Source organism: Oscarella lobularis, chromosome 1, assembly GCF_947507565.1.
Source record: "Oscarella lobularis chromosome 1, ooOscLobu1.1, whole genome shotgun sequence".
NCBI classification, from domain to species: domain Eukaryota; kingdom Metazoa; phylum Porifera; class Homoscleromorpha; order Homosclerophorida; family Oscarellidae; genus Oscarella; species Oscarella lobularis.
Genome location: NC_089175.1, coordinates 5,493,913 through 5,521,366, shown reverse-complemented (window position 1 = coordinate 5,521,366; position 27,454 = coordinate 5,493,913). Strand labels below are relative to the sequence as shown.

General features: G+C 44.7%; 8 protein-coding genes, 1 long non-coding RNA gene and 1 pseudogene across 17 annotated transcripts; 2 read left to right on the top strand and 8 right to left on the bottom strand.

Moving 5' to 3' along the window:
- Positions 1-32: 32 nt before the first annotated feature.
- On the bottom strand, positions 33-3,609 carry LOC136188533 (peroxidasin homolog). Of its 7 annotated transcripts, none has more exons than XM_065976293.1 (8): positions 3,469-3,609; positions 2,436-3,416; positions 2,203-2,370; positions 1,596-1,937; positions 1,264-1,545; positions 896-1,216; positions 523-843; positions 33-467 (listed from the first exon to the last, which is right to left on the bottom strand). In XM_065976293.1, exons 3-8 carry the CDS (start codon positions 2,243-2,245, stop codon positions 181-183), a joined length of 1,596 nt encoding a protein of 531 aa, XP_065832365.1. In that variant the 5' UTR covers positions 2,246-2,370; positions 2,436-3,416; positions 3,469-3,609; the 3' UTR covers positions 33-180. The 7 variants fall into 7 exon arrangements, 6 of the variants coding, with proteins under 6 accessions (XP_065832365.1, XP_065832357.1, XP_065832370.1 ...); XM_065976285.1 differs by having other exon boundaries at positions 2,203-2,578; positions 2,642-3,416; XM_065976298.1 differs by having other exon boundaries at positions 2,203-2,558; positions 2,642-3,416.
- Positions 3,610-3,923: 314 nt separating this feature from the next.
- On the bottom strand, positions 3,924-7,379 carry LOC136183765 (cell adhesion molecule DSCAML1-like). 2 transcript variants are annotated; one of them, XM_065970519.1, is made up of 10 exons: positions 7,247-7,379; positions 6,769-7,101; positions 6,429-6,719; positions 6,069-6,374; positions 5,718-6,014; positions 5,347-5,655; positions 4,998-5,294; positions 4,637-4,936; positions 4,251-4,574; positions 3,924-4,191 (listed from the first exon to the last, which is right to left on the bottom strand). In XM_065970519.1, exons 1-10 carry the CDS (start codon positions 7,290-7,292, stop codon positions 4,001-4,003), a joined length of 2,694 nt encoding a protein of 897 aa, XP_065826591.1. In that variant the 5' UTR covers positions 7,293-7,379; the 3' UTR covers positions 3,924-4,000. The 2 variants fall into 2 exon arrangements, with proteins under 2 accessions (XP_065826591.1, XP_065826599.1); XM_065970527.1 differs by lacking the exon at positions 3,924-4,191 and having other exon boundaries at positions 4,443-4,574; positions 4,637-4,788; positions 4,835-4,936.
- Positions 7,380-8,743: 1,364 nt separating this feature from the next.
- Positions 8,744-11,897, bottom strand: LOC136199921 (neural cell adhesion molecule 2-like). 2 transcript variants are annotated; one of them, XM_065990230.1, is made up of 8 exons: positions 11,855-11,897; positions 11,727-11,788; positions 10,930-11,679; positions 10,472-10,810; positions 10,128-10,409; positions 9,764-10,081; positions 9,397-9,711; positions 8,744-9,349 (listed from the first exon to the last, which is right to left on the bottom strand). In XM_065990230.1, exons 3-8 carry the CDS (start codon positions 10,970-10,972, stop codon positions 8,868-8,870), a joined length of 1,779 nt encoding a protein of 592 aa, XP_065846302.1. In that variant the 5' UTR covers positions 10,973-11,679; positions 11,727-11,788; positions 11,855-11,897; the 3' UTR covers positions 8,744-8,867. The 2 variants fall into 2 exon arrangements, with proteins under 2 accessions (XP_065846302.1, XP_065846301.1); XM_065990229.1 differs by lacking the exons at positions 11,727-11,788; positions 11,855-11,897 and having other exon boundaries at positions 10,930-11,336; positions 11,400-11,678.
- Positions 11,898-11,930: 33 nt separating this feature from the next.
- LOC136199922 (palmitoyltransferase ZDHHC7-like) lies at positions 11,931-13,348 on the bottom strand. Its single transcript, XM_065990232.1, has 10 exons — positions 13,198-13,348; positions 13,057-13,145; positions 12,939-13,000; positions 12,788-12,882; positions 12,672-12,716; positions 12,562-12,623; positions 12,430-12,514; positions 12,298-12,370; positions 12,127-12,247; positions 11,931-12,077 (listed from the first exon to the last, which is right to left on the bottom strand). Exons 1-10 carry the CDS (start codon positions 13,314-13,316, stop codon positions 12,001-12,003), a joined length of 828 nt encoding a protein of 275 aa, XP_065846304.1. The 5' UTR covers positions 13,317-13,348; the 3' UTR covers positions 11,931-12,000.
- Positions 13,349-14,248: 900 nt separating this feature from the next.
- Positions 14,249-14,975, top strand: LOC136188526 (uncharacterized). The gene is made up of 3 exons (XR_010670223.1): positions 14,249-14,371; positions 14,432-14,725; positions 14,781-14,975. It is a non-coding gene; the product is annotated as an uncharacterized lncRNA (long non-coding RNA).
- Positions 14,976-15,166: 191 nt separating this feature from the next.
- Positions 15,167-16,391, bottom strand: LOC136199920 (palmitoyltransferase ZDHHC7-like; annotated as a pseudogene).
- A 30-nt stretch (positions 16,392-16,421) lies between these two features.
- Positions 16,422-17,970, bottom strand: LOC136199918 (palmitoyltransferase ZDHHC7-like). Its single transcript, XM_065990228.1, has 11 exons — positions 17,954-17,970; positions 17,674-17,899; positions 17,533-17,621; positions 17,414-17,475; positions 17,265-17,359; positions 17,173-17,217; positions 17,058-17,119; positions 16,920-17,004; positions 16,791-16,863; positions 16,624-16,744; positions 16,422-16,564 (listed from the first exon to the last, which is right to left on the bottom strand). The coding sequence occupies exons 2-11, from the start codon at positions 17,790-17,792 to the stop codon at positions 16,488-16,490; spliced, it is 828 nt and encodes a 275-aa protein (XP_065846300.1). The 5' UTR covers positions 17,793-17,899; positions 17,954-17,970; the 3' UTR covers positions 16,422-16,487.
- On the top strand, positions 17,943-20,870 carry LOC136199917 (cilia- and flagella-associated protein 45-like). The gene is made up of 13 exons (XM_065990227.1): positions 17,943-18,090; positions 18,143-18,244; positions 18,303-18,384; positions 18,441-18,531; positions 18,587-18,656; positions 18,720-18,797; positions 18,852-18,935; positions 18,993-19,079; positions 19,128-19,214; positions 19,271-19,334; positions 19,388-19,886; positions 20,232-20,307; positions 20,368-20,870. Exons 1-13 carry the CDS (start codon positions 18,088-18,090, stop codon positions 20,710-20,712), a joined length of 1,668 nt encoding a protein of 555 aa, XP_065846299.1. The 5' UTR covers positions 17,943-18,087; the 3' UTR covers positions 20,713-20,870.
- LOC136194520 (uncharacterized) lies at positions 19,273-24,244 on the bottom strand. Its single transcript, XM_065983711.1, has 15 exons — positions 24,178-24,244; positions 24,066-24,077; positions 23,852-24,009; positions 23,651-23,680; positions 23,412-23,591; positions 22,635-22,971; positions 22,099-22,587; positions 22,003-22,041; positions 21,679-21,938; positions 21,535-21,625; positions 21,396-21,482; positions 20,997-21,341; positions 20,218-20,950; positions 20,023-20,155; positions 19,273-19,968 (listed from the first exon to the last, which is right to left on the bottom strand). The coding sequence occupies exons 1-13, from the start codon at positions 24,242-24,244 to the stop codon at positions 20,904-20,906; spliced, it is 2,142 nt and encodes a 713-aa protein (XP_065839783.1). The 3' UTR covers positions 19,273-19,968; positions 20,023-20,155; positions 20,218-20,903.
- Positions 23,163-27,191, bottom strand: LOC136194439 (uncharacterized). Its single transcript, XM_065983597.1, has 5 exons — positions 26,906-27,191; positions 26,168-26,856; positions 24,156-26,113; positions 24,066-24,099; positions 23,163-24,009 (listed from the first exon to the last, which is right to left on the bottom strand). Exons 1-3 carry the CDS (start codon positions 27,189-27,191, stop codon positions 24,326-24,328), a joined length of 2,763 nt encoding a protein of 920 aa, XP_065839669.1. The 3' UTR covers positions 23,163-24,009; positions 24,066-24,099; positions 24,156-24,325.
- Between the last annotated feature and the right edge of the window lie 263 nt (positions 27,192-27,454).

Below are 27,454 nucleotides of genomic sequence, written 5' to 3'. Positions count from 1 at the left end.
CGTTTTATCCGGGCTCTTCGTCACTGGCCCGATCTTGCAATTCTATTTTAAAATTTCTAAATTATTCAATTCCCATGACGTACAAAAATGTCTATCATCACAATATAAGTGCAAAAAGAGATTATAAGAAATCCTAGCTTTATTAATTGACAACGCTGTGCACCTAAACTGTAAACTAGTTTACGAATCACCTGCTTGTTTCCATCTGTTCCAAAGTTCCTTCTCTTCCTTGCTTTGCGGGAATGATGGTGATCCATCTGGCCGTAATTCACCTGGCGGTACTTCAATCTCAGGTGATTGAAGTGGAGTGACCTCAGTTGGGCGTCCGGACGGTGGTGTGACTGCGCGTCGGGACGTAGGCGTTGTCGTATTTGGTAAGCACGGCAGCCTTTGCACAAAGTTATAGAAAAGAGCAACAGAAATAAGAATGACAACAACAAGCCCGCCAAAAGCAATTAGAAGTTGATCTAGAATACATTAGTGAAAACTAGACTTTAATTGAGCTAACAGTCACTTTCCTACCTAATAACGATAAACCAGATGTCGATGAAACACAAAAAGAAATCGTGACGTTTGCTGTGCTGTTGAGAACAGAAGTTATTGCCTTGCATTCAAACGCCTTTTCATCCAGTTCTTTTTTAGCAGAAAAAGAATAGGAAACGTTACGTAAAGCATTCGCTACTTGCTCTCCTCCTTCATCGAGAATAGTAACAACTGGAGGCGGTTCTCCGTCAGCTCTGCATTCCAGTGTATGTTGTTCTCCAGCGGTTAAATTCCTGCAGCCCGCAGAGTTCGTCGTGTCGCTGTCGTTAACCAAATCAAAAAACGTTATTGTTGCAGTCTCTACATGAGAAAATAAGCCAAAAATTCAATATAATTTCATCTAAGTCTTAACTGTAAACAAAAAGGTTTAGAATCTTTTGCATAGCGATAGGATTTACACTGTTGTGTGATTGGCAAATGTAGACGCCGTTGTCTCGTTTTCCTTCAGCTCGGGTGATATTTAGCAAAAATGTTATCTTTTGACCTTCTAATTTACTTTCTATCACTCGCACGTCTTTACTGTGATGAACGGAGGTAACAGGAACGGGATTTCCTTCCGCTGTGCACTCAATGGTAACATTTCCACCCGTATTCACGTAGACAACCCCGTTCTTGCCAGGATACAAACGTTTGTGCGGAGTGCGAGCAAAAAAGGCGACGATCTGAGCAGGGTCTAATAAAGAAAATTTCACTGTGCTATGCAGTGGCCAATGCGCTTACATGTAATATCAATTGCTGTAGAAGACAAGTCAAGTTCAGTGCCATTGAGTATTGCGCAGAAATAGTGCCCGGAATCGCTTCTAGTTGCACTCTGAACGTTGTAAACAAAGTTAGATAATCCTCTTTGTGACTTGACTGTCTTTGAGTTGTGCCTCCACTCCATTGAAAAGCCAGCAGTTCCCCCAATGGGCACATTAACGACGCAAGTCAAGTGGAAAGATTGACCCTCTTGGACGGTTCCGTTGGAAGCGGACTCTGCAATGTGATCAATGAGCGGCTTATCTATAAAAAAACATTTCAAAGTCATCAACGATCATCGGCAAAAGAAGTACCATATGCAGAGATGTGAATTTTGCTGTTTATTAAAAGATTATTACAATTTACCGCAGAACATATATAAATGCCAGCATCGGTTTCGTTTACATCCGAATTGCTGTACGCACACGTTACGTTTTTCGCCGTCTTCTCGCAATGAAAACGGTATCGTGGATAATAATTATGATCGACTTGAAAAAAGCTGACGGGAGTCAAAAGGCAGAGCTTAACGTCGGTCAACGGAATGTCCACGGCAACGCAATACAGAAAACTTTCAACAGACTGTCCAATGACCAAATACTTTTGATCTCCCGGTACTTCAACTTCAATAAATGGCTGAGAAGCAGCCCAGTAAACGACTAAAAAAGAAAGGAAATTTGAAGTGAGTTGCCCAGCCCCGCCCACCGATGCCCCCGACCTGGCTCTGGCCAGGTCTTATTAGTCGCAGCTCTACCAACGATTTTGCATCTAGAAAACCCCTAGAGGTATCCTGTCTTTGCAGAGTCCGCTGTCTCGTCCGGCCGGCAAGGTGCCCCACCCTCTCCCTCTATCTTTCTCCCAGGGGGAAAAAAATTGGTTATTGGTCCCCTGAGTGAAGGTGCGTCGTTCACTATGCCAACTTGCCTGAGCCAAACGCTGCAAAACAAAGAACTGCGGCAAAGGACATCAAAACTTGAGACGGAGCACGTGATGTGTTCCTGGTGGTCACGCTCCCCAATTATTCAAACTCTACGGTGGCCGCTGTTGCCCCGTTACACAGACGAGACACGCCCTACCCGCATTCAAAGTTTACTACAGGGCCGGACAGTCACAGTCGTAACGTGACACGAGTGTAACTTTTAGAATGATGGCGACACCTTTTCTGCTTTCAGTCTGCTTTGTTGTTCTCGCTTTTCTGCCGTCCAGCACGGCGCAGATCAGCTGCTACGTTTGCAATGGAAAAACCGGCGACAACAGCGGGTGCTCCGAATCTCCCGACCCTAGCAAACTCATTCAGTGCCTAAGAAGTGACGACTGCTGCTCCATCACCGTCACCCCGGCGGGTGGTGGAAACTTTACATACCGTCGTCACTCGTGAATGCATGTTGAAAAGTATGTGCAAATCCTGCTGTTGCACTAACGGATGCAACGCAGATCTACCGCCGACGACAGCCTCGCCGACAACTTCCTCACCGACGACAGCCTCGACGACAGCCACACCGTCGGCGAAAACAGCGGCGCCGCCGCCGACGGGATCACAAGAAAAAGCAACTGCTACTCTAATCAACCTCCTGGGCGGCTTGTTTTTCGTCTTGACGCTCAAATATGACGTCTACTGAAACGCTCAATAGCGGATACGCGCTGATGCTTGCACGTTTTTCTGTTTCTAAACCCACCGCTCTTTGTTGTTCACACAGGCGCTAGTAGCGAAAACGCCACGTTTCCCAAACAAAAGAGGATCACGCTTTTTCCTGTCAGGGGCCCGCGTGATTTAGATTCCCTCCCCCTCTCTTTTTACCTCCCAAGAGAGAAAGCCTCTTCCCACGATTCGCTACGACAGACAAGTACGCCACAGAGCCATGGCAACGCCTGGCCGGCTTAAATTGATGGGCGTTTTACAATTAGACGCTCGGTTAGTTCTTTTCGCACGTTTTGCAATTTTCTAACATCACGCCTTTTGTATTTCGTCAAAACGCCCCTGCTTTTTACCGAACGTGGGATCACGCTTTTCCTGTAGGGCTGCGCGTGATTTCCTCCCTCGGGCCTCCCGACACCATTCGTCCCCAAAAGGAAACCGCCTCTTACCCTGATTCGATGACGCTTCAACGACGATTTCGTGCACTACTAGAAGGAAGAAGCTACGAGGAGAAAAATAACGCCTTATCGTCGACAGAAAGGCGCTGAGCATACCGGCGACCGCTGCGCATTGAGCGACTTCAGATCACCTCGAAATAGCATCCTGTACTTTCTCTTAGCCTCGCTTCAACCACGGATTGTAGAGACAGTCTCTACAATCCGTGCTTCAACGACTGCGTCCCTCAGAGTCACGCATCCGGGCCACTCGTCATGGATATATCGCTGGACAATACGAACGTAAAACAAAAAATCTATAGAAAGTAAACACGTGTACCTGATCGCAGCCACTAAAAGAAACTAAGAGAAGAAAAATATCGATATTTTTTTGTGTAGGTTTACCTGTTGTACACAGATTAGTCTGATTGACTTTCTAGCATACTTTTTCAGTAAGACTGAGTCGCAGTCTGTAAAAAATGTACCGGATAATATATGACTAAAGCGTAGGCGGTTTCCTATCAAGTGTGTCTGGAAGATTTTGTGCGTCCAATTGGTGCCACTGATCTACAAAATTGATAAGAACACCACTTTGATTTATTATGTAACGTGCACGTGCAAGAACACTTCTTAGGGGAGATAAGCATGATCATCAATTGCACCCTTCGTTATTGGCATTTCTTGAATTGGTTGTTTCCTCACCAAAATCGTCGTCAGCTAACCTCTGTAACTCCTCCTGCCTCTGCCTTTTCTTTTTACGACGTTTTCTGCATCCTGCACACGTAAATATAAGTGATGTTATCACCAATAAGAGAACTATTCCAGCAGCAACAGCAATCCACACTAAAACAAAAAGACGTACACCTAATATATCTACTACTTTCGCTGTCGACTGTCGTTACCATAATACGACGAAGTTGAAGTTGAAGTGAACACGCACAGAAAAAATTCTGCGTTTGCTGTGCTCCTGATAACGGCGGCATTGGCTCGACATTCGTAAGTTTCATTTTTTTTGGCAGAAAAACGATAAAACGCGTTGACTAATCCAATTGCAACTTGCTCTCCTTTTTCATTCCGAATGACAACGGATGGAGGCGGGTCTCCGTCAGCCGTGCATCGCAGCGTTTGTTTTTCTCCACTGGTCACGTTCTTGCACTGATGCGTTACAGTATCATTCACACCGTCATTCGTATGATTCAAAGCGAAAAACGCTATTTTAGTGTTCTCTGCGCAAAAGCGACTATATAGCTACTACATGTATATAACTAATCCTTTCACATCAATTTACCGTAAACGAAGAAATGGATGGTCTCCGAACTGACATTTTCACTGTTAGAAGCTTCACAAATGTAGAAGCCAGTATCTCTTTTTCCGTCAGCCCGCGTAACGTTTCTAGAAACACTTCCAGACTGTTTGGGACCCACCAGTTCCTCATCGCGACTATATCGAATAGCAACTGACGGAACAGGATATCCGTCAGCCTTACACTCAATAGTGACGTTTGTTCCCGTTTCTGCATAAACGGTCCCGCTCTCGTTAATCAGACGGTTTGAGGAACGAACGACAAATGAAGTTATTCGCGGGGCATCTAAAAAAATAGATAGTCTCGTACAACGTCACACTAAAACACTTCCCCTCGTTTTCCGTACATGGTCTAGGCGTCACGCAGAGTACAAATTTAGCGTTTGCTGTGCTATTGATAGCAGCGGTTTTCGCTCCACATTCGTATGTCTCATTCTTTCTAGCAGTGAAACGATAGAACGCGTTGCGTGAACCATTCGCAACTCGTTCTCCCTTTTCGTTTAGAATGACAACAGACGGATGCGGCTCTCCGTCAGCTGTGCACTGCAGGGTTCGTTTGTCTCCAGCGATCACATGCGCACTGCACTGACCCGTTACGGTATCGTTTGTTTGATTCAAAGCAAAAAACACAATTTTGGGATTTTCTAGGCATAAGAACGGCTAGTTATATAAATCGAGTTTCATATATCAATTTACCGTAAACGAATAAACAAATTCTTTCTGAACTGACGTTTTTACTGTTGGAAGCTGTACAAATGTAGAAGCCAGTGTCTCTTTTTCCTTCCGCCGGCGAGACGGCTCTAGAAACACTTCGCAAAAATTTCGAACTTTGAGTTACCAGTTCATCCTCGTCGCCACGAAACTGAATAGCGACTGACGGAACTGGATATCCGTCAGCCGTACAGTCAAAAGTAACGTTTGTCCCCGCTTCCGCATAGATGGTCCCGCTCACGTTAATCAGACGGTTCGAGGAGCGAACGACAAATGAAATGATTTGTGCGGCATCTGACAAGAAAAAAACAGATGGTTATGATGTCAAAAAAACCCTCCCCGCTGGCTTTCCGTACATGGCCTAGGCGTCACGCAAAGTACAAATTTGGCGTCTGCTGTACTATTGATAACAGCAGTCTTCGCCTGACATTTATATGTCTCATTCTTTTCGGCAGGGAAGCGATAGGACGCGAGGCGTAAGCCAGTTGCGACTTCCGCTCCACTCTCATTTAGAATGGCAACAGATGGCGTTGGAACACCGTCTGCCGTACACTGCAGCGTTTCTCTATTGCCGGCAATGACGTGCCTACTACAACCTGCTAGGGTATCATTCGCGGTATCATTGAAAGCGAAATCATTTATCTTCACATTTTCTGCGTGCAAAGTTAGGATTAACGTCATAGTTAATCATGTTTGTATCGCTGTACCGTAAACGATGAAACGAATGCTCTTCTTTGCATGGATAGTGTTCTCACTGTTATAAGCCTCACAACTATAGATGCCAGTGTAATTATTTCCTTTCATTAGCGTAAGGCTTCTGGAAACGCTGTCTAACAATTTCGGGCCCACTAGTTCCTCATCTTGATTGTATCGAATAGCGACGAACGGAGCGGGATTCCCGTCGGCCGTGCACTCAAAAGTAACGCTCGTCCCCGCTTCCGCGTACACGGCCCCACTCGCGTTAATCAGATGGTTTAGTGAAACGACTTCGAACGACGCGACTTGAGCGGCATCTGAAACAAAGTAGGTTGTGAGAGTCATAAAATAGACGCGACCTCTTCGCATACATGTAACGTTGATTTTTGCTGGATAAGTCTTCAAATCGATCTCGCTGCCTTTGCTTAGTACAACACACGAATACGTCCCAGAGTCTTTTCTATTCGCATGGGCTACGCTATAGGTGAAGTCCGAAAAGCCGTTTTGTGATTTAACAACTTTTCCGTCGAGCCTCCACTCTATTGACGCTTCTGGCAGTCCGCCAGCAGGAACAACAACAAGGCAGTTTAAATAAAAAGATTGGCCTTCTTTAACCGTTCCGTCAGACGTGGATCCCGTCAACTGATCAATAAGAGGCGTATCTATAATAGGAGAACAATATAGGTATATCTTGCGCAATTGAAGACTTACTATAGATGGGAACGTATAGGCTGGTCTGTACGGCGGCCCCACAATCAAAATCAGCGCACGTATATGTGCCAGAATCGACCTCCTTCACTGACCTAATGCTGAGTACACATGAGATGTCTGTCGTTTTACTGCAATCGAAGTTGTATCGTGGATCTTGAATGTAGTCGACCTGAAAACTTTCCTGTTCTATGGATACAAGACATAGAACGACTTGGCTGATTCCTGTGGTATTGCAGTAGAGAAAATTTTTGGCAAACTCTCCAACGACCAAATATTTGCGATTTCCTGGTATAGCAAGTTTGACTGTTGGTTCAGATACAGCCCAAGGAAGGACTACATAAGAAAGAAAACGAACCTACCGTATGCCATCTTGTCTAGACCCGCCCACATTAATGCCACAGCCATTCTCTCTGCACTACTAGATGACTGTTCCTATCCTATGTACCATCCCTTAGCGTCCCGCGACAAATTCACTTACATGAGACCAACGCTGTAACGCAAAGAATCGCTTTTGCGAAGGCCATCTTGAGCACAAATCTGCTTCGTGTGACGGCAAAGAAGATAATGAGGTGATCACGCGACTGCAAAGTCAGGCCCGACCCGGTGCGAAATAAACCTCAAAGTCTCGCTGCTGAGCCGTTCAGAAGGACTTCAGAGCTTCCAACCGCAGTGTCTGGGAATGATAAATAGATTTCGTGAAAGTATAGTACAGGACGCCAGTTAGATAAAATCAGTCATGCCCACCGGCCAAACCTACGCAACCCCCGTCAAAACCCCCAGGAGAACTCTGTTGCCACCGTTACAGCAAACACGATACACCTGTTGACAGTGTTGAGACTTAGGGTTAGGGTTAGTACTAGCGCTGGCAGCACTGAGCAGGTATGTCAACATAAACTGTGGAATGAAGCTGACGTAGGTATCATAATTAGAACGATGGCAAAGTATTTTCTACTCTGGCTTCTCGTCGTTACTTTGCTGCCGTCCCGTACGACGGAACAACTGATGTGCTACCAGTGTACAAGTGGTGACGACTTGAACTGTGGTGAAGTAGCTGAGGACATGTACCTTTACAAGTGCCCGTTTTCGACGGACTGCTGCGCCCTCGACCCTGTGTCTACAGGCTACAAACGTTGGTGCTCCCCTAAACCATGCACTACCTCCAGCTGCTGCTGTGAGAATGGATGCAATAAGGATCTACCACAGCCGCCGACGTTTGCGCCGCCGACGGGTGCGCCGTTGAATTCAGAGGCAAGAGCGACGGCAACGCTGATCTGCGTTCTCGGCGGCTCATTTCTTGCCTTGCTAGTCAAATTTGGCGTTTAGCTGCGCACTTTTCGTACGTTTTTGCCGTTTCTAAGACCACGCTTTTTGTATTTCGTGCGCAAAGGGAGCGTAAAGACGCCCCTGTTTTCATTTCACGAGACAAAAGGGATCACGCTTTTTCCGGTCAGGCTTCGCGTGCTTTCCCCTCCCCCTCCCCGTCGATCCTCTCCTCCCCACAAGGAAACCGCCCCTTACCTCGATGATGCTGCGCCGAGCGCCTTATCGGCGCCAACGCTGCAGATTGAGCGACTCCGGATGATCTCGCAACCGATCATGTAGATTCTTTCTCCTGTAGCCTTGCTTCGACGACGACTTCACTCCTAGCTCTTCGAACCCACTATCTGAACCCTTCGTCTGACGATCTTTTAGACTTGCTACGTTTATTGAAGAAAATAAGGAAGGGAGCTAGATATATTTCGTGCGCTAGGAAGAAGCTACGACGAGAAAAGAACGCGTTATCGTCGTCAGGAAGGCGCTGCGCTTCATAGCGGCGACCGCTGCGCATTGAGCGACTCTGGATGACGTCGAAATAGCATCCTCGTAGCTTCGCTTCAACGACGACTGCGTTCTCTCATAGATCCGACGATGGAGGAGATGGAGGAAAACACGCATCCGGGTCCTTCGTCACTCGCCATGTGGCGATGGTGGCGATATACATTTCTGGGGATAGCATAATTAAGAGTTCTGTACAGTACAGTGACTGTCACTACTTGTAAAAAAAGAGAAAACCTCCGCAACTCATTATTCTGCGGATGAAATGACATGCACAGGACTGCTTATACAGTAGTCACCTCCACCTGCCTCTGTCTGTTATAGTTGTCCTTGTCAGCCTTGCTTTGAAGCGATGACTCAGCCCGCTCCGAGGCGTTGGCCCGTCGCGATGATTCATTGACCCGCCGCGGTTGTTCATTGACCTGCTGCGCGACTGCACGCCGAAATGATTCTCTTCTATTGACCTGCTGCATGACACGCCGAAATGGTGATTCATTGACACGCGGCTGCGTATCACTGATCCGCGATGATGGTTCGTTGACATACCGCGATGGTTCATGGACCCGCCGCGATGATTGAGTGTCCCGCCGCGCTGCGCGTAGCAGTACAACCGGAGACGATTTTCGTTGACGTTGTGTGGCAGTTGAGGCCGTCGGTCTGTCCGTCCACAGCGTATTAGGCTTTTGTAAGCATGTACGTACCAGGACGACCGAAATAAGAATAATAAGAATAAGTCCACCGAGAGAAATCAAAGTTGCAATCCACCCTAAAGCGCATTAGTAGTACAAAAACTCTATATGGACACTTTCTTACATAGAGACGATGAAGTCGACGTCAACGATAAAACACAAAGCAAAAACGTCGAATTTGCTGTCCTTTCGAGAACAGAAGCTGTCGCTGTGCATTTATACGTCATCTTATCCATTTCTTCCGTCGCGACAAATGAATACGAAGCGTTGCGTGAAGAATTCGAAACTTGCTCTCCTTTTTCATCTAAAATAACAACAAAAGGAGGCGGATCTCCGTCAGCCCTGCACTCTAGTGTCCGTTGTTCTCCAACGGTCACATTCCTGCAGCCCGTCGTGTCATTCTCGTCGACCAAATCAAAAAACGTTACTGATGGAAGTACTATAAACAAAAGAACGGTCAGAAAAAATAATCTCATTTAATTCCTCTTAACTGTAAACAAAAAGATTCATTTTATTTTCCACGGTGATGCGATTTATACGGTTATTGGCTTGACATGTGTAAACGCCGTTGTCTTGCTTCCCTTCAGCTCGGGTAATATTTCGAAACAATGTCACTGTTCGATCGGCTGCTCTTTCAATTACCGGCACTTCTTTACTGTGATAAAGGGAGACCATTGGAGCGGGATTTCCTTCCACTGTGCATTGAATAGTGACATTTTCACCCGTCTCCGCGTAAATAATCCCGTCTACACGAGGACGCAAACGACGGTCGAGAGTGCGAGCAAGAAAAGTCAAAATTTTAGCAGGGTCTAAAATAAATATTTACGAAGTTCTTACTGCTCTTAGCTGGCTTACACGTAATATCAATATCTACAGAGGACGTGTCAAGTTCCGTACCATTGAGTGCCATACAGGAATAGCGCCCGGAATCGCTTCTATTTGAACTCTGAACACTGTAGAGAAAGGAAAAAAATTTGCTTTGCGACTTGACCGTCTTCGCGTTGTGCCTCCACTGCATTGACAAGCCGGAAGTTCCCCGGGCGGGCACATTAACGATGCAAGTCAAAAAGAACGATTGGCCCTCTGGGACGGTTCCGTTGGAAGTGGAGTCTACGATGTGATCGATGAGTGGCTTATCTATAGAGTACAGTAGATAATTCAAAAAATCACGTGTTTACAATTATTGCCAAAAGACGTACTATATGTAAAAACGTGAACGTCGCTGTGCACAACGTCACCACAGTTGTGCACGGCGCATATATAAAGACCGGCGTCGGTTTCTTTCACATTCGAAACACTGTACGCGCACGTGACGTTCTTCGACGTCGTCTCGCAACGATAGCGGTAGCGTGGATCTCTGTGGGAATTGACTTGAAAAAAGTGAACGGGAGTTAAAAGGCAGAGAATAACGTCGGCCAACGGAACGTCCACGGCAGTGCAGTACAGAAATTTTTCAACGGACTGTCCAATAACTAAATATTTGCGATCTCCCGGTACGTCGGCTTTAATTGCTGGTTTGGACTCAGTCCAGTGAACGACTAAAAGAAACGAAATTAAAAGCCTTTGCAGCTAAATATATAATAGTATCTTGCGGGCCCCGCCCTCCCTGAAATTGGTCATTGAGTAAAGGTGCGTCATTTTTACAATGTCAACTTGCCTGAACCAAACGCTGTAAAACAAAGAACTGCTGCAAAAGACATCGGCTAGCTCAGACGGACTCCTCGCGTGAGACGAAGCACGTGGTGCCAGGTGGCGTTCCTCGTAGTAGAAGTCGCCAATCGCCTTTGAAAGCCTCTCAGGCTTCCTTTTTGGAGTCTTTTGGAAACTTTTCCCAGGTTGAAAGTGTACAGTACAACGTGGGCCCACGGTGCGTGCGCATCACGAGAGAATTTTCCGCATTCCTCGTTGCCACCGTTACACGAACGAACCGAGACACGCCCCGATTATCGCGACACGACCCTAACATTCGCTCATATTTGGAATGATGACGACACCTATACTTTCGCTCTGCTTTGTTCTTCTCGCTCTTCTGCCGTCCGTCACGACGCAGATCATGTGCTACATCTGCAATGGAAGAACGGGCGACGACAGCGGATGCTCCGAATCGCCCATTCCCACGAAACTCACCATGTGTCGTAGAAATGACGACTGCTGCTCCATCACCGTCACACCGGTGGGCGACGGAAACTTTACGTATAGTCGCGGCTGCTCGTTGAAAAGTCATTGCCCCGAATGCTGCTGCACGAATGAATGCAACGCAGATCTGCCGACGACGGAGTCGCCGACGACCGAGTTACCGACGACGACAAGCTCGCCAACGACAAGCTCGCCAACGACGGAATCGGCGACGACGGACTCGGCGACCAGGATCTCTGCACCGACGCCGACGAATTCAGCAACGGCAACTCTGATCGACCTTTTTGGCGGCTTGTTTCTTGTCTTACTAACGCTCACATTCGGTGTATAGGAATATAGCGGATGTGTATCTATGCACACTGATTTTTTGACTCCCATATCTATAAATATATACAGAGAAAAAAACGAATCACTCAAAGACAGACGGCGCTGATTGAGCGGCCTACCGGAAGATCCAGCGACTTCGGATGACTTCTAACGAGACGTCTGTACTATTTGCCTCGTTTCGATCCACCAATCGCGCGGCATTTGCTAAGTTTATTAGAAAAACAAAGGAAAGTCCTAACTGAATTACGCGCTTCCCTTAACGAGACTACGCTTGAGAATATCGATTAGATGAGAGTCTGGATAAATTGGGACTCGTTGGCAGAAACCAACATAGGTAACGACCTTCAATAGATTTTACCACCTGAAATATTTCAAGACTACATTGATTTACATCTGCAGTGGCCACGTCCAAAGACTTCTCCTAGCAAAGCCATCCAAGATTTCCTATGACGCATTGAAGACTTCTTTTGAACCCATTCCACCTGCGTCATATCTTCAAAAATGCCTTCAAACTAGAAGACAAAACTTATAGTATGTAGGAAATCTGATAGAAAATAAATACCTGATCGCATCCGATAAAGGAAACAAACAGAAGAAACATTATTGATTCCATAATAAGAAAAACACTGCACATGCTAAAGATCATAAATTTGATTAGAGCTACTTTATGAATTTGATATACATACGGCCTTACATAGCTGCGGGTTGGACTCTATTACTACCAAATCCTTTAACCATGGCCACAATAGTCAAGATAAGAGCATAGACACAGGCAAGGCCTAAAACCAAAGTATACTAGGAAACGTGTAAGCTCCAAATGCTGTACCTGTGTATATGAGAAAGAGTATAAAGAATTTCTGATTCAATTCCCCAACACAGTTATTAATCCTAAACATGATCAATGACCATTTTTACCTGTATTCATATATTTCTTGCCATGGACAGTGGTGATCCATTTTTCGAATGCAACGCCTGCAGATTCTGAAAAAGTATAGAAAAAATGAGACTAACGTTAATATTATTATTATTATTATTATCACTTTTATTATTACCTGCAATGATGAGCACGAGGTGGTCTGTACGATTCGCACTTATTACAGAGAGTCCAACCGTCGTCACGATCCTCTTTTCTCTTCTCAGAAGAGTCCTGAGTAGACGTAACCATAGGCAATACAAAATAACATTTTCAGTTTTATTACTCACATGTCCATTTCCAACGAAGAGATCAGAAAAGTCGAGTTTCGTACCCGATACGAGAACCTCCCCTGAAAAAAGCAAACGGGTTCTTCTTAACGGTTTAGAATGATCTGAATTTGATGACCTGGGTCAGATATCGATGCGCGAATGTGTGACGTCAGACTTAGAACAAGAACTAGGTTGAATAGGACGAGATGAATTGATTTCCAGTGACTAGAAAGAGACATTCGAGTCCTTTTCGCGACGAAAAAAGTTGAGATCGCACCTGTTCGTAAACGATGGAGCCAAATACTGCACGACGACAAAGTCCGCGTAGCCTAGGAGAACGTAGGTAAAGACGACGCACGCGATGCCGCCCGGATCGTTGCGAAAAACAAATCTCATTGCCGGAGAAACCGTGGCAAAGCTAACGCGATACGGGCGTCCGGCGATGCCGATCCCCGTATAATGATGGTCAACGCGGGCTTTCATGCCTTTCTAAACCGTCTAAACTGGCCTGGTGTTGGCTATCATGAATAGCCTCCCACCGCTTACAGTACGCGAACGCCTTAGATAATGTGACGTCATAAAATTTCGGGGTATTTCACGCTGTTGTACATGTATCTTAGACCTCCAGCTCAGTCCGACACATATACTCTATGTACATACATAGGCTTTCCCTGATAGTGGTTTTGAAGTTTTTTTCTGCGTAGGCAGGGATAAAATAGAAGATTGCCCGATCAGCCCGATTACAATTGAGTGCCCCTCCCATCGGTGTTCGGTGTTCGGGTAAACATTTTGAAGAACGCGTGTTTGAGTAATGATTGGCTCACTAGGAGCATGCGCATGGGATTGTCCGCCCTGCCCGTACAGGGCCCGTACAGACAGACATACATACAGACATACGAAAACTTCCGGCCCTAAGATCACGTTTGGTTTGAGAGAGCCTCCCTCGTCGTTATACGGGCTCCTGCGTTTGCTACCAAGAGTTACTTTAGCTTCTCTAAACCAAGATTGACAGTGTTTGAGCTGAAAAAGCATGTTTGTGCTAGTCTGCTGCTGTAAAATCAAAGCATATCACACGTGTTTACGATGACGCATAAATTGGAAGCTAATCGTCGCTATTTTGGTGACGTAGTTTTTATTTCTTCCGATCTCAATAAATTGGAAGCTAATCGTCGCTATTTTGGTGACGTACTTTTTATTTGTTTCTTCCGTTCCCACATAAATTGGAAGCTAATCGTCGCTATTTTGGTGACGTACTTTATCGAATTAGCCTCTTTAGCTTCCTCATGGAAGTATATAAGTAGGCGAACTATAACGCTCTTCTCCTCCAACTGGCTTATAACCAAACCTTCAATCAACAAGAATGAAAGTTGCAGCTACTTTTTCGCTTTGCCTTTCTTTGTATTTTGTACTGGCTGTGGCTGTTATGCCACACGATCTCGAGAGAAACGAAGGTTGCATACAACTTGTTCTTTGTGCATGATTGTGGTACATTCTATTTGACTTTGAAATAGGTTATCAGTCTTTCGCCGGTTGGATGGGCCCAGACGGTTCATTGGCTGCAAATTTCTCCAACTTCGCGATTTCTACGACGCGCCAAAGTATTGGAAACTATATGATTGAATCGATAAGACCCATAGGATGGCCATCTTGCTCGTTTCAACCCATGGGAGAAAAGTATAATGATCGCACTTTTGCAATCAAGAGCCTCGGAATAAACTTTGTCAATTACATAACTTTTGATGGAGGAGAACCTGCGGATACAATGGTGAGTTTCATTTGCACTGGATTTGGTCCACTCACTCCCGGTAAATATGATGATGCCTTATGTTGCTCTAAAGAAGTAATTTCAATTCATATTAGACACACAAGGAGGTGAAAGCAGAAATAAAACGTTTGACTTTCTTCAGAATCAGTGAATGTCTTTCTGTGGGGGCTGCAATCACTTTTGCAGCAAAACTGCGTGCTGTCTTTTTCAATGGTTGTTTTCTTAGTCTCGTGCGCAATGTACTGCATACGTGTATGTATCTCAAAGTTCGTCTAAACACGCATTTAAAATTTGGCGTATATCCAGCAATGTCAACGTGAGCAGGAAATATAGCGTGCTCACTGATTCTTTCAGCTTTTGGACCCACAGGTAGAAGCCCCTCTTTTAGTTTACCTACCGTAATTCCGAAAGACAAACGCTTCACAGGCAACAGAAAAAAAAAGATGACCATACTATTTGTTTCGCTTCGATATCGGCTGGTCTTGGTGACGAGGTCTGCGCTCAACCAATCGCGGCCTTTGCTAAATTTATTGGATGATCTTAACCAAATTACGCGACTACGCTTGAGAATATCGATTAGGTGAGAGTCTGGATAAATTGGGGCTCGTTGGCAGAATCCAACACAGGTAACGACCTTCAATAGACAATTAAATTCTAGTTTTAGTTTGAACAAGAAACATTTTCAAGACTATTGATTTACATTTGCAGTGGCCACGTCCAAAGACTTCTCCGAGCAAAGCCATGCGAGATTTCCTGTGACGCATTGGAGACTTCTTTTGAATCCACTCCACCTGTGTCATATCTTCAAAAATGCCTTCAAACTAGCAGACATAAACTTGTAGTACGTAGGAAATCGGATACAAAATAAACACCTGATCGCAACCGATACAGGAAACGAACAGAAGAAACATTATTGATTCCATAATAAGAAAAATACTGCATATACTAAAATATCATAAATTTGATTAGAGCTAGTTTATGTATCTTTACACAGCTGCGGGTTTGACTCTATTGCTACCAAATCTTTTAACCATTGCCACAATAGTCAAGATAAGAGCATAGACAGAAGGCAAGACCTAAAACCAAAGTATACTAAGAAACGTGTAAGCTTCAAAATGCTGTACCCGTGTATATGAGAAAGAGTATAAAGAATTTCTGATTCAATTCCCAACACAGTTATTAATCCTAAACCTGATCATTGACCATTTTTACCTGTATTCATCTATTTCTTGCCATGGACAGTGGTGATCCATTTTTCGAATGCAACGCCTGCAGATTCTGAAAAAGTATAGACAAAATGAGACTAACGTTATTATTATTATTATTATTATCATTTTTATTATTACCTGCAATGATGAGCACGAGGTGGTCTGTACGATTTGCACTTATTACAGAGAGTCCAACCGTCGTCACGATCCTCCTTTCTCTTCTCAGAAGAGTCCTGAGTAGACGTAATCATAGACAATAAAAAATAACATTTTCAGTTTTATTACTCACATGACCATTTCCAACGCAGAGATCAGAAAAGTCGAGTTTCGTACCCGATACGAGAACCTCCCCTGAGAAAAGCAAACGGGTTCTTCTTAACGGTTTAGAATGATCTGAATCTGATCAGAGATGACCTGGGTCGGATATCGATGCGCGAATGTGCGACGTCAGACTTAGAACGGCAACAGAAATGATCATACTATTTGTCTTGCTTTGATATCGGCTGGTCTTGGTGAGGAGGACTGCGATCCACCAATCACGGCAGCGCCAAGTTTATTGGATAAACAACGGACAATCCTAACTGAATTACGCGACTACGCTTGAGAAAATCGATTAGATGAGAGTCTGGATAAATTGGGACTCGTTGGCAGAATCCAACATAGGTAACGACCTCGAAAAGAATAAATTTATCTAAACCTGAAATACAATATTTCAAGACTACGGATTTACATCTGCAGTGACCCCGTCCAAAGACTTCTCCTAGCAAAGCCATCCGAGATTTCCTATGACGCATTGGAGACTTCTTTTGAATCCATTCCACCTGCGTCATATCTTCAAAAATGCCTTGAAACTATCAGACAATTTTACAAATGCGTACAATGTCAGAAAATAAATACCTGATCGCAGCCAATAAAGGAAACGAAGAGAAGAAAAATTATCGATTCCATAATAAGGAAAACACTGCATATGCTATAAAAATCATAAATATCATAAGGGCTACATTTAGGAATTTGATATACCCTTACATAGCTGCGGGCTGGACTCTATTACTACCAAATCCTTTAACCATAGCCACTATAGTCAAGATAAGGGCATAGACACAGGCAAGACCTAAAAGCCATAAGTGTAGCAAAGAGAAACGTGTACGCTCTAAAATGCTGCACCTGTGTATATGAGAAAGAGTATGAAAAATTTCTGATTCAATTCTCCCACACAGTTATTAATCCTAGACACATCATTGACCATTTTAAATTAAATGTACAATAATTAATCTCTTGCCATGGACAGTGGTGATCCATTCTTCGAATACAACGCCTACAGATCCTGAAAAAATTAATTAGATAGTAAAAAATCAGACTAATTATTAGTACCTGCAATGATGAGCCCGAGGTGGTCTGTACGATTCGCACTTATTACAGAGAGTCCAACCGTCGTCACGATCCTCCTTTCCCTTCTCAGACGAGTCCTGAGAAGAATTATTATCATAGGCAATATATTATAACCTTTTAGTTTCACTTACGTGTCCGCTTCCAACTAAGAGGTCAGAAAAGTCGAGTTTCGTACCCGATATGGGAACCTCCCCTGGGAAAAAGTAGACGCTTTCTTCTCAACGATTTAAAATGAGGTGAATCTGATGACCTGGGTCGGATATCGATGCGCGAATGTGTGACGTCAGGCTCAGAATAAGAACTAGGTTGAATAGGACGAGATGAATTGATTTCCAGTGACTAGAAAGAGACATTCGAGTCGGTTTCGCGTCGAAAAAGGTTGAGATAGCACCTGTTTGTAAACGAGGGGGCCAAATACTGCACGACGACGAAGTCCGCGTAGCATAGGAGAAAGTAGGTAAAGACAACGCACGCGATGCCGCACGGATCGTTGCGAAAAACAAATCGCATTGACGGAGAAACCGTGGCAAAGTTTAGGCGATACGGGAGTCTGGGCTTGCGTGCGGTATATCGGTTGGGTGCAGCGAAACGCGAGCTTGCACGTCTTCCCAAACTGTCTAAAGGAGTTACTTTTGCTTCTCTAAACCGAGATTGACAGTGTTTGGGCTTACAAAAAAGCGTGTTTGCGCCTTTCGCTAGATTACGGGAACCCCATCTCCCCCGTATGTGAGTTTCCTAAGCAACCGCCCTCTTTGTTTTGCGTGCGACGTGATTCCCACTCTAGTCGACGTCTATACGCAACGCTATGGTAAAAATCGCACTTCGAAACCTACCTTTAAAGCATACGCATCAATATTTAGCCCCAAAGCATCACAGGATCGGTGAATTCAGCAGGATCGGGCGCCTCAGCGGCGTCGCGACAGTCGAAACGCTACGTAAAGGTCGGGAAAACGTCAGAAGTGGTACGAAACGTTGCAAAGCTAACTTTTCGGACGAACGACGACCTCGTTTCTTCCCCAGGATGAATCCCTTTTCGGAAAACCGGCGCGATTCGGTCAAATGACGGGAAATCGAACGGGCCCGAGCTCTCCGCCGCGTTCAGGTAACATCTCGACGACTTGACGAGGAAAACAATGGCTCAAACTTTTGAATATTCAGATAAGAAACTGTTTGGAAGGCGTGCCCAAAAATCGAGCGACGACCCGGAAGTGGTTCAGGTCATTACCAAAGATCTAATTCGTACAATCAAGTAAGGAAACCACAACTAATGGTTTAATTATGTACATCTTTAATTAATTATATAGAGTCCCTTCTCATGTTGATCCAACTGGGAGAACAGTTATACTTGGCTCAGGAGAATTTAGTCGAATCAAGGTAGACTAGATTGGGAGCTTAGCTAAGGCAGGGGGTTTCAATAATAGACTCTATTCTATATAGGCTGCTTCTCGAGTTTTGACTAAGCAAGAACGCCAAACACTCAAAGAAGCAGCTAAATCTTACAAAGAAGAACAGCAGGTTTGCAACCGAGAACCTAATGTACTAATTTAGTATGATTCTAACCTTCATTAGGATGCTTGCAATACTAGAAAGAATGACATGGAGCATATGGAACAGTATAGAACGAGAAATGCAAAGACATCTGATCTAGAACAAGTAAAAGAAAACCGCTATATAGAGAAGTCTTGATTCATCATCAATGCAATCTTACAGGAAGCTCAGGAACAGTCCCAGTATCTTCTCTCGAAAGCTCGTACGCAGATGGAAGAGCAAGAGGACGAAATCAAGAAACTGAATGAGGTATGTCTCTCACTATCATCCATCATCTCTTGAAACATCTTCTCTTAGTTGATCTTGAACGCGAAATGTCACACCATACGCGACGCCCAGCTGGAAGAGAAGAAACTCATCTCTAAAGAAATCCAAGAAGAAGAAGTACGTCACCCATAAGAAAATTAAAAATATTTATAATTGAATTTTCTCAAACCTAGCAACGCCTTGACATGATGATGGAAATAGAAAGACAACGAGGTCTAGAAGAATACGAAAAATCAGGTCAATAAAATTAAAAAAATTATAATTGATTTATCAATTTTTTTCATTTCCAGTGAAACAAAAGCAAACCGAACGCCAGCGCGGCGCCCACGTTCTCCAGAAACAGATCGTCGAACGCCAACAGCAGCGAATTCTCGACGAAGAGCGTCGCGATCAGGAACAACAGGCCATGCTGCAATATCTCGACAAACTCCAACGCGAGGACATGGAGAGCTTGCAGCGCAAACGCGAAGTCCAACTGAAGCTCATGGTCGACGTCGCGAAAGCGAACGAGGAGATTCAGAAGATCAAGGAGCGGAATAAGGAACGGGAGAAGTTGGAGGACGCCAAAGTGATGGAGTACACGAAGGCGAAAGCGGAACGCGAGGCGGCCTACTTGAAGGAGTTGGAGTTGCAGAAGATAGAGAAGGAGAAGGAGATTGCGCGACTGAGAGCGATGCAGGAGCGCGAGCAGGACAAGCAGGCGGAGAAGGACGCGTTGCGAGCGCGCAGACACCAGGAGGCGTACGAGAGAGAGTGGAGAAAGAAAGAGAGAGAAGAGGCAACGAAGAAGTAAGGGGGAAAATCCTAGTACGTGTAGTGGAGTTGGTCTTACCATATGAGAGGAATAAATCCTGAGGCATCATGTCTTCATCTAAACGATTTATTAGACTGTTATTAGTAGTTAGAAGAGGGATACAGTACTTACTGTGTGGATCAGATGGTATTCTCAATGCAGAGCATATGAAAAAAAGAGATAGATGTCTTCAGATAATAGTTAGAAAAGGGGTTACTTACTGTGTAGATCTGATCAAATGGTGTTCTCTCCCTGAAACTTTACTCTAAATGCATAGCATATAAATCAAGGACGACTTGTCTAATAATAATAAGATTAATAGATTACCTTTTCCTTTATAGATCTGAGACTGAGCGACATTTGAGAATGGCTAGACAGCAACAGGTCAAACACAAGGAGCACTTCCTCGCCGTTCAGGTAATAGAGAGACACACATGATGAAAAATAACATAATCTATACTATCCTCCTATGTGAAGGCTCAACGTGATCGCTCTGAATTCGATCGCGTTCTCATCGCCCAGGAAGAGGCGGTGGAACGCGATCGCGAATTGAAGCGACGTCGACATGAAAATCGTCGTCAGCACGCCGACGAAGTGCGCGGACAGATTCGTCAAAAGGAGCAGGAGACGATACAGGAACGCAAGTCGTTCTTCGACGAGGGAATTCGACTTGATCAGGAGGCGCGCGAGCGACGCGAGAAATTGAATCAGATCAAGATGAGAAAGCTTCAGGAGCTGCGAGAGGCCGGAATACCGGAGAAGTACTGCGCCGAAGTCAGTCGACGAATCAACGGGCCGCCGACGACGTTCAGCGCGTCGTAGAGAGAGAGAGAGACGAAGTACTATTGACTGACTGACCGAGTGCTGGTATTCTTCTGGTGAATAAAGTATTTTAAGTAGGGATTTAGTGTCTCGTTTACCTGTGATTGTATCTGTTAGAGCATAGTGTACGTAGGCACACTTCCTATGAAAAAAAACAACGACGACGTATGCATAGTAACTGCCAACACGGTTCAGTGCTCTTCTTCTCGGTCTGACATAGGCGTCGAAGACGACATTACTATGAGAAAACATGGTAAACAATCGAAGACACTCCCTTTGCTTACGTTCTTCCGCTGGAGCACTGTCTCGGCTTGGCATCGTAGGAACAATACTGGAACTGGTATGTAAGGAATCTGGCGTTGGCATGCTGCCAGTGGAACGATTTTGATTTCGATTAGCGTAACTTCCGAACGACATATTGCTTAATGCTCTCGAGTCCTCGGAAGTAGCCAGGTAGCTTTGCGATCGTTGTGGATGTTGCTGGACTGCTTGTGATTCTGCTGTGCTGCTTCGTTGAGTATTGCTTGGCGTATGATACAAGAAGAGAGGATTGTGAGCTGAGCCGGGCGGTTCCATAGCGACGGGTGGCTGAGCAGAAGATACAACCTGACCCAACGGCTCAGATTCAGCTGAAAATCAATACATGTAGTGGAACATCGTGGCCAAAATAATGTATCCCTCACCCTCTCCGACTTGGAATTTACTACGTTCTGGCGGTGCGGTAGGTCGGCTCGGAGCTGGAGCAGACTGACTCCCTCTTGGTCTTTGAGCTAGCTTCAAACAGTGAAACAAAAGAGACTTTTGGTTGGAAGATGTCTGTACCTTCTTCATGTCCACCTCGTAAATTCAGGGACTGCGCCAGACTTTCTTTATCGATCCCCTTTTGTCGCAAGAACTCTTCAATTTCGGAGACCTGCAAAAACAAGTGTAAGAACACGACGTGTTTCCAATGCAAAACAAATCAACCAAATTAGGGTCCAGCTGCTGTGATGATGACGGCACGACTTCTATTGGGCCGACTTGACGTTGCTGAGGAGTCGGTTCACGGCAAATTTTTGTAACGTCCCAGTCACTCATCGACGAAGGGCCCTTTTGTTCTTGAACTGGAGTCGTCATAGTCGATTGCCAAGTCATCGACGAAGGAGCAGAGCTCTCTTCTTCAATTGGCGTCGTCGTCGACGTCGATAGAAAAGAAGAGAACTCGTCAGAACGTCTCGAAGTCGTTCCTACAAATAATAAATATTATATTAAATAGCATCGATTTCCAAAGACGGTCCCTAATTAATTAACCAGGAGAAATTTGTGGAGAAGATGATGCACGCGCAGATACTAAATATAAATATGTTTACATACATTATTAGTCAATGTTTTCTGACTTTCACTTACGTGGAGTTACTGGAGTCCCTGGTCTATCTTTAGTAAAAGACAACTCTCTTCCTTTTGGATACCACACATTTGGCTCTGAGTGAGATGGGTGAAGATGAATGTCACGACTACGGTAAGGCGGCATAACTTGAGACTGGGTTAATGTAGCCAAAGACTGATTGCACTGAGAAGGACTTTGCCACGAATGATGATAGTCAATTACATTCCTATCTATCTTCGCAAGACTGGCGATCTGGTAGCATAGATTTTGAGACTCGGCGGTGGCTGGCCCCGTTATGATGACGAGCTTGCGGTTCAACGCATGTGCATTCTGCGTCGACATGCACGCGTTTCGATAGAATCCCGTCAAATTAGCATAGATCAGTTCAACAGCAACGGAAGCAAATAGACGGTCTCTCATCGTAGGAAATTCGCGGTAAAACGATCCTCGTAGACTTATGTCAACAATGATTATGAAGGAAGACGACAAAACTGTCTCGGGCGGGATTCCTATTTTTCGAAAGTGAAAACGGGAACCACGCCCACTCTTACGTTACCTTGACCTTGGAAGTGAGGAACGATTGTTTCTACGACCGCTCTGATTGGTCGAAGAGCGTGTTCTGCGTTCGTCGCTTGCAGCGCTTTGCAGAAAGCCGGAAATTTGGCTGGGTCGGCGAAGGGAAGGATTTCTGTAACGAGACTGTCGATTGCCTCGTCTCGTCTTCCGCGTTTGAGCCGCTCCACGTCGACGCCATTCAGTAGGCCACTGCTGTACAGAGAATTGATAAGTCCGTCACCGAGGGGCAAGCGATCGTGCAGAAAAACGAGAAGATAACGTAGAACGTCCATTTTTTTTGTAACGTGCGCTATAGCAACGACAAATCGAAAGCTTTCCTATCGCAAAAATCTAATTGGCCCAAACTATCCTACTGTACATGATCTTTTTTGTAGTTCACGAGCCGTGACTTTTTTCTCTGCTCTAAGTCATACATGCAGGCAGTCTACTGTACAAAAATCAATACGATTATAATTTATTAATTAATAAAAAGCGCAAAACGGGTTGCGTAAAAATAGTACGTCTGCACTGAAAGAACAAAATTTCGTCCTTCCGTCATCTAACCATACATATGACAACACCGCTAGAATAATCAGCTAAAAACGCACAATAAAAAACAAGGACTGTAGAATATCGAAACCACTTAGAACGTCGTCGTCTAAGTTCAAAACTAGTGCAGCAACATCCTTTCTACCTTCTAGGCAGCAGGGTTTGAGCAAACTCGTTACTGACTATTGTCTTCGTCTCTAGTACTGGCAGCCTGCAATGCAATTAGTACTTTCGGCCCGTAAACGTTTTTCACAACGTCTTCCAGTTCTGACTTGTAGATGGCACTAGCAAGGTCCCAAACTTTCCCTTTACCGTTTTGCTTCTTCATCCATTTCTGTAGCATTGCATAGCACTGTTCTTCTTCTTGAACTTTAGAACGTTCGCATGAGTCTATCTCAGTGATCCAGTACTGTAAAACAAAATAAAAACGACAAATAAAAGTAAGACGGGCTGCGCAAAATGGTCTACGGCAAGAACGAAATTTCGTCCTTTCGTCATCTAAAGATATATTCGATAATGGGATTAGTTGCTACCAAAGCGACAGAGAACTTCGGTTTTTAGTTTTAAAATGTTTGCCGCGGTAGACTGCATATCTTCTTTGCAAAGAGCTCTGCACAGTGTTTCCACTGATGCAGACTCTGGTCTCAGCTCTATCCACGTCTGTAGTACTTTGTAAGCCTTTTCCCGGGCATCCCTCTCATTCAGGTCAATTTTATCAATGGTCTTATCACAAACTGTCAGACGTCGAGCAATAGGCTTCCACTTGGTGACAAGTGCGTCACTTAAATCGATTAGCTCCTCTCTTGTAGGCATTTTCTTCAGTCTTTCTGCAAGAGAAGAGTCAATACGGATGTATCATTCAGACAACTACAGTCTACTTTACCTCGGTAGGGATCTTGAGATTTAGAAAAACCATCCTAAAGAATACAATACAGCATTAGCATCAATGACCAGAAGCGATGCTGACTTGTACCTCTTGGACCGTACAATTGTACCAGAGACGTACTCGTTCCAACTGTTCGTCTGTACAATATTTATTTGATTTGCAGAAGAGTGAATCATCCGGTTCCCCGTCAGGCAGTTCTACTAAATAGCCATTGTTTGGGAGTTGACAATTGGTTACCGACGTTGTGTCGCATTCAGCTACTTGGTAGTAAAATTCCAATTTTTCAGTCCATTCATTCCTCGTTTCTTCGCATTTGCAACGCTGTCAAGTATGAATTGCCTAACTACGGGTGCCACATATGCAACCGACTTTTTGGCCCTTGTTATGGTTCCTTCCCCGGTCATTGAAACAATCAAACAAGCACCTCTGTCATAGTACAATAATTCAAGCACTAAATTGCTGCCAATTCGAAAGAGACAGCGATTTCGAGAGAGATCACATTTCTTCGGATACTTCCGTATGCATTTCGTCACGATTCGAAAGAAAAAAGCTTCGGAAATTGTCTGCACTTTTTCAGGAAAAATGACTATGGGCGGAGGAAACGCTTCGTTTGGACTATATTCCTCCCACATCGAGGGACCTGTTAATTTTCGCGAGATTATGCAAGGAATGAAGAACTTTGAAGAAGCTTCAGGTGAATCGCATATGATGTCCAGCATTCTTAGAACGTCTAGCACTGGTTCTTGATCTCTAGACTCTACCTTTGCTTTCTCAAGCATGCTCATTACCATTTCTCTGCTAAACTCTCCCGCCTCGCAGCAACGATTTTCCCAATCAAACTGGTACTTGGTCTTTTCAAGCCCTTTAGCCGGGACAAATTCGGACACGGTTTTAATGAGCCATGTGGGATCGACAATGACGCAATTGTCCAGCTCAGGAACGTCATGGAAATAAAAGATCACGCCGAGATTGTGAAGAAACTTCAAAGCTAGCTTCGCTTCTTCGTCAGATTTTATTCCGACGCGATAAGCAAGCTTAGTGGCTGTTTCGACGCTCATGATCTTACCGATTTTCCACAATACAAGATAAAGCTCAAAACGAACCCATGCTATTGGCATGGGGAGCGTTTCGTTTCTCTGGGACCAATAGTGTTTTGATGAACTGTCAAGTATAGAAGCAATTGTTTTGACTCCTTCGCAACGCTCAGAGTCTTCTGTTTGGCCGGACTTGGTATTATCAACCCGGAAGAACCACTGTCCGTTTTTAGAATTTTTGACAATGTGATTCACGCACTTCAATTTGCGAATCAAATTGTCAAGTTCGGCGTTTTGAGATTCAAGAAATTCTTCACAATTTGGCATTTTTGCCACTTTATCAATGTGAGTGGCAACGATTAGAACTGCGGGATAACTAACCCCTTTTAAGTCTTCTCCTAAATACGGAGAAGGCGTGTCAGAAGGATGACTAACGCAAATTGATGTGAACCAGTGCCGAGGAAAATCTCGGTTGTACAAAATACTTGACAACGCAAGAGGAACATTATCTGAAGTTCCTCCGGGACGGTAAAACGATTCGGCCTTATCGCCAAGGGGCTTGCTGATGTCAATGACAAGTAAATACATGCACACCGTGTACTCAGACTTAGCGGGCATAAGAGCAGCGTGTGAAGTTAAATACCTTTCTTGTCCACCCAAATCCCAGAGAAGCTTTGAACTGACTTCCAAATTCTCAAGACGGACAAGGTATTCACTTGATTGGAGATACTTAGCCAACTTTTCTCGTTGCTCTGGAGGCAAATTTTCATCCTTGGTAATCTCCTCAATGTGCCGGTCTAGCTCCTGAGTAGCATAAGAAGGGGTGACTTCACTTGGATCAGCAGTTGTTTTATGTCGTTTGGTAGGCAGTTTTTCTTCACTTTGGCCTAGCTCCACTTTACAATCTTTAACCAGGGTATCGTTTTTGATAGTATCATCTTGCCAAGGCAGCTCCTCTTCTCCATCTGCCTCCCTTTTGGTTGTATCAGTTTGTCTCGAGCGTTTTAGTTCCTAGTACAAAAATTAAATCGAAAACTATAAAGGAAAAATTGAGAGCATAATAACTTGATGGCGTCGTTCTGTAATCACATATCCAGCTGCAAAATATTTGTCCAAATGTTGCGCAGTCTCATACTTCTCTCTGTGCCACGCGTGCTGGCCTGCCTTTCCTTCTGCTGCCGTTATAGCCATGTGAATGGAAACTCCGTCAGTGCTTGAGTTTTGGACTTTAAAGGGCTGATCCAAGAAGGAGTCTATCAGGCACGATTTTCCCGCGCCATCTTGACCAACCACCATCACGCGATATCGATTAATTGGAATTGAGCCAGAAGCAAGAGATTGCTTGTATATGTTCTTATCAACTTGAGACAGAGTCGTAGTAGTCGAAGACACACTCCATCCCAGCTTAGACCAAAAAAGTTGCGACTGCTCCCATGCTCTTTGCTGAGAACAATGATAGGCAATGACATTCCTATCTATCTTTGCAACATGGGCAATTTGGTTGCACAGAATGTGAGACTCGGCGACGGGTGGCCCCGTTACAATGACGAGCTTACGGTTCAACGCATGTACGTTCTGCGTCGACATGCACGCGTTTCGATAGAAACCCGCCAAATTAGCATAGATCAGTTCAACAGCAGTGGAAGCAAAGTGACGGTCTTTCATCGCAGGAAACTGGCGGTAAAACGATTCTCGTAAACTTATGTCGACAATGATTATGACGGAAGGCGACGAAACCATCTCGGACGGAATTCCTATTGTAGTCGAAAGTGAAAACAGGAACCACGCCCACTCTTGCTCTACCTTGGAAGTGAGGAACGATTGTTTCTACGACCGCTCTGATTGGTCGAAGAGCGTGTTCTGCGTTCTTCGCTTGCAGCGCTTTGCAGAAAACTGGAAATGCGGCTGGGTCGACGAAGGGAAGGATTTCTGTAACGAGACAGTCGATTGCCTCGTCTCGTCTTCTGCGTTTGAGCTCCTCTACGTCGTTTCGCTTCAGTAAGCCATTGCTGTACAGAGAATTGATAAGTCCGTCACCGAGGGGCAAGCGGTCGTGCAGAGAAACGAGAAGATAGCGTAGAACGTCCATTTGCCTGTAACGTGCGCTATCACAACAAAAGAAGCCCTACTATAGTCCCTTCATAGTCCCTTCTATGGGCTGCTATGGTGAAAACAGTGGCGCTACATGCGCAGGATAGCGAGGATCCTCGCAGGATAAAATTGCAAGTGCGGAAAAAACTCTCAGAAAAAATGTTCAATGTTTTGCTAAAAAAATAATTTATAATAATTGTAACATTTATTTCAGCAAACCCTTTTGCTACTGCAATAAAGCCCAGTGGTGCCATTATATCA